We start from the raw sequence: 4555 nt of genomic DNA, 5'->3' as shown, positions 1-4555 counted from the left end.
AAAACTTGCTCAACTTTGGGGAAAAAGAAAAGGCAACCGGAAGACTATGACTTACCAGAAAATGGCCAGAGCACTGAGGAATTATGGAAGAACTGGGGAAATCACCAAAATCCGGAGAAAACTAACTTACCAGTTCAGTGAGGCCCTTCTCCAAAGACTCTCTCCATCTTATTTCTTGGAAAAAGAGATCTTCTATACACAGTATGTTCAGCCTGATCAAGGATATCTAAGTTTAAGTAACTGGAATGCAAATTGCAATTATACGTATGCCAATTACCATGAGCTAAGCCACCCTGATGGCTAAATATGCCCTTACATTTCATGGTTTCCTGGCATCAGAAATCTACATATTTCAGGATTTTTCTCTTAAAGTAAATGTTGAACCAAAAAAACAATTAACTTCATTGTTGCGCCCTTTTATTAAATAGCATATAATCTATACTAACTTGGTGAGAAATTCTGCCAGTGAACAATGTTAAAATGATCAAGTCTCATTCGAAAATAGATACTAAATGTCCTTGCTCCTACTATTGTCTATGCAATACTTTCTTCTAGATTAACAATGTCAGTAGAGATGATTTAATTTATATATTCATTTAAACATTATTTTCTTGTCATATTAGACCAAAAAAAATCACTAACATGTATCTGATGGTTATGCAAACAGAAACTGATTGCATATGATAGTGTTCATTTCATGCTAAAATACATTTAATGCCTTTAAAAACTTTAGTGGCTATCCAGAACCAACATTTTCTCTGCACTTCAGACCTCATGGTCTGTAACCCTGTGGTGCTAAAGAAACAATGGTCTTAGGGAAATGCCACCTATTTTTTAATGATAAAACTCCAAAGCTTATACCGCCCACCAATTATTTCCTTGCATTTCTCTCTTCCCTAGAGTTGTTCCAGAAGCTAACCTTTCTTGCTTTCCTGCCACTCAGCCACAGGGAGGTGCTCTTGGCCTGTTATCTTTCTAGCCCAACATTGGAACACGATCTGCCCTTGAACTAGCCCCAGCTGAGACCAAACTGGAATAGTTGAAGAAAGAAAAAAAAAAAGTAATGCCATTTGCGACAACATAGGTGGATCTTGAGATTATAGTGCTAAGCGAAATAAGTCAGGCAGAAAAAGTAAGGAACCATATTGTGGTATGTAAAACTGAAAACAAAAGAAACAGAAAAACAAATGAAGAAACAGAACTCATAGACACAGACAATAGTTTAGTGGTTACCAGAGGGTAGGGGGGAAAGGGGTGGTAGACGAGGGTAAAGGGGGTCAAATATATGGTGATGGAAGGAGAACTGACTGGGTGGTGAACACAATGTGATATATAGATGATGTATTATAGAATTGTACACCTTAAATCTATGTAACTTTGCTAAAAATTGTCACCTCAATAAACTTTAATTTAAAAAAAAGAGACTTTGATAAATGATAAACAAGCAAATAATAAATCCAGAGAGAAACTAGGATTTAGGCAGTCTGGCTTGAAAGCTATGGTTTATTCTCCATGGTCCATAAGGAGCTCTGGGAAGAAATTGTTTTTTCCTGCTTGGCAGGTTCATGCATGTGCCATCTGTATTACCATGAAGCAGGAGAGAGCTTAGCTTCCTAGGTTACCAGAGCCATTTTCATCCAGGCCTACAGCTCCCTGGAGTCTGCCCTCCAATTTGTAGCATTCCCAGTCTCGTTTTTTCCATTGTGACCTCCTGGTGCCCTTCCCCAGAGACTCTTAAGAAAGAACATGTGTGGGATATAAAACAAAAAGCAACAAAGGAACAAGCAAAACAAATTCATAGATACAGAAAACAGAATTGTGATTACCAGAGAGGAGGGTGGGAAGAGGGTAAAAAGGGTAAACGAGGTCAAATATATGGTAATGGAAAGAAAATGGACTTCAGGAGGTAAGCACACAATTGAGTCTACAGATGTATTATGATGTTGTGCACCTGAAATTTACAAAATGTTATTAACCAATGTTATCCCAAAAAATTTAATAAAATTTTTAAAAAACATGGCAGACCCAGAGTGACTAAATGGAGGCTAACTCAATATTGGCCATCTCCACATGTAGCCTGGGTTTCTGTTATGGAGTAAATGTTTCCCTCACAAAATTTACATTGAAATCTATCCCTAATGTGATTGTACTTGAAGGTGGGGTCTTCGGGAGGTGATTAGGTCATGAGGGTGGAGCCCTCATGAATGGCATCAATGTCCCTCTAAAACAGATCCCCAGAGAGCTCCCTGTCCCCCATGTGAAGATACAGGATGGCCATCTGTGAATCAGGAAGTGCACCCTTATCAGACACTGAGTGTTCTGGCACCTTGATCTTGGACTTCCCAACCTCCTGAACTGTAAGAAAGAAATTTCTGTTATCAGCCACCTAGTTTATGGTGTCCTGTTACCGAAACCCAAACAGACTAAGATGATTTAAATTAGTGCTAACATCACAGTAGGATTCAGCAATAACACTCATTCTCCCACAAAGAAAATATGCTTCTATAAAACATTAATAAAGAACATAAATTTTACCAAAGGTTGCAAAGAGGAAATGGTGAAGAGGGTTTACAACACAAATCATTCAGCCAGTGACTTAATAAAATTGCATCAGCATTCTCTCCCCACAGTCCCTCATCTCCCCAATGCTAGCTTGAGGGATTCATCTTGACAGTTCTCCCAAAAGCCCTCAGTCAGCTCCAACCGTCTTTCTTACTGTTACACAGAGTTTTCTTCCTCTTGTGCAGAAACCTGAGCCCTGCATTTAACCCAAAATGCTCCTACCACGGCCTGTTCTCACAAACAGGTCTTTCCTTATAAAGGAATACCAACTGTTCAAAGACTAAACCCCTCGCCCTATATTATGGGAAATGATACCCTATTTCCAACAGGGTGTTCCTCCTTGCTACCACCTAAGGACAGGGAGAGAGACGTCTTTGTTTTGATTCATGGCCCCTTTTTCCCTGGTTATGGTATCCCATCTTCCACCTTGTCACTTTCACCTTGCTGAGTGGCTCAGTTATACTCTCCTTCAGTGGTGAGAGTTCTGAGAAGCAAATTCCATCCAATTGCAGTGCACCTCCTGAACAGCTTCCCATTATTCAGTCTCTTGGCCTGGGTATTAAGTATTAAATCTTTCCTTCCAGGTACTTTCTGTCAGCACATCCTTTAAATCACAGGATCCTCCTCTGCACTCTGGTCCTGGAGCTTGTGATCTTTCTGGTTGATTTATCTTCTTTTCACCCTTCAGTTCTTCCTATTCATAAGGCATAAGTAAGTGCTGAAAATGTTTCCCTTTTCCTCATTCCAGACATTCTATGTGAGAAATATTCTATGGGGCAGCCCTACTCAAAGGCACTTCCTTTTCTAAAGTGGAAAACAAACAAACCAAAAAAGAACAAAAACAAATGCATGACCTGGATGGCAGCATTAATTATAATACATAAACTTAAAAATAGCTAAAATAATTCTCTTCCTCCCCTCTTCTGTTCCTTTTTTTCTGCTACCCTGTGCCAGGTAGAATAAATCATGCTCTGGGTACCTAGTGCTAAGTGAAACAGACATGGTTCTTTCTGTCATGAAACTTCAATTCTACCAATATTTAGTCATAGATTTATAAATTCTACTAATATTTAACCAAAATCTACTTAATAGCTTACTGATGAGTAATTTCTTGATTGATTGGGTACTCATATGTAATAAAATATGTGAAGTGCATTAAGGTGACAGCATTAATTATATCTAACCTTAACAGACTGATGGTTATCCACATAACCATCATCTAGATTAAGATACAGAACTGTTCCAGCACCCGATAAGGTCCTCTCATTTTCCTTCCCAATCTGTGACTTTTCTGAACATCATATAAATGGAATCAGTATGTGCTTTTTTGCATCTGGCTTAATTTTCCTCAATATAATATTTATGAAGTTAATCAATGTTGCTGGATATACCAAGAGTTTATTATTTTTCCTTGCTTTTTAGCTCCTGATTTTTATTTATTTTTAATTTGAATTTTATTATTCAAGTGCCATAGCTCCTGATTTTTAAAGGACCGTGCCAATTCTTTCAGAGTCCTAAAATCTCTCCTTTAATCTCCAGATGTTGTAAATATATAACGGACCCTGCATATTCCCAAACTCACATGGATAAAACATTAATAAAGAACTTTACTATCAAACATCATTGAAATCTGTTCCCCAAAGGGTTGGAATGATTTGTACATACATATAACTGCACTTTATATTTAGATACTTTGGTTCATATATTTTTCTCAAATTCATATAATCTGGGTGGAATTCAATTTTGTGTTTTGATGGTATGGATTCTGATAATAAAAGTATTAATGTAAAATGGGTTTAAAGCAATTTACTCCTTTTTCATAGACTGATGAAAGTTAACAAAAGCATTTTTAACAATTAAAATGAACCATATTTCTTCAAGTTTCCTGCCCCCAATGCAGGTGTGGATACCTTTTGTTTACCCTTACGATATGGTGAAAAATTACTTTGAAATTGATAGATGGTAGCCTCTCCAATTTAGGCCTGGATAGATT

The 4555-nt window shown here is 37.5% G+C and overlaps 1 protein-coding gene across 1 annotated transcript in view; it reads left to right on the top strand.

Moving 5' to 3' along the window:
• The window catches only part of SPIC (Spi-C transcription factor), a 15004-nt gene extending 13943 nt beyond the window's left edge, over window positions 1-1061 (top strand). The window contains exon 7 of the mRNA XM_019651854.1: window positions 1-1061. Coding sequence (XP_019507399.1) covers window positions 1-304 — 304 coding nt within the window. The 3' untranslated portion in view covers window positions 305-1061.
• Window positions 1062-4555: the final 3494 nt, after the last annotated feature.

Source organism: Hipposideros armiger, unplaced genomic scaffold (assembly GCF_001890085.2).
Source record: "Hipposideros armiger isolate ML-2016 unplaced genomic scaffold, ASM189008v1 scaffold_168, whole genome shotgun sequence".
NCBI classification, from domain to species: domain Eukaryota; kingdom Metazoa; phylum Chordata; class Mammalia; order Chiroptera; family Hipposideridae; genus Hipposideros; species Hipposideros armiger.
The sequence above is the reverse complement of the archived record's forward strand: the minus strand, read 5'-3'. Positions and strand labels throughout refer to the sequence as shown.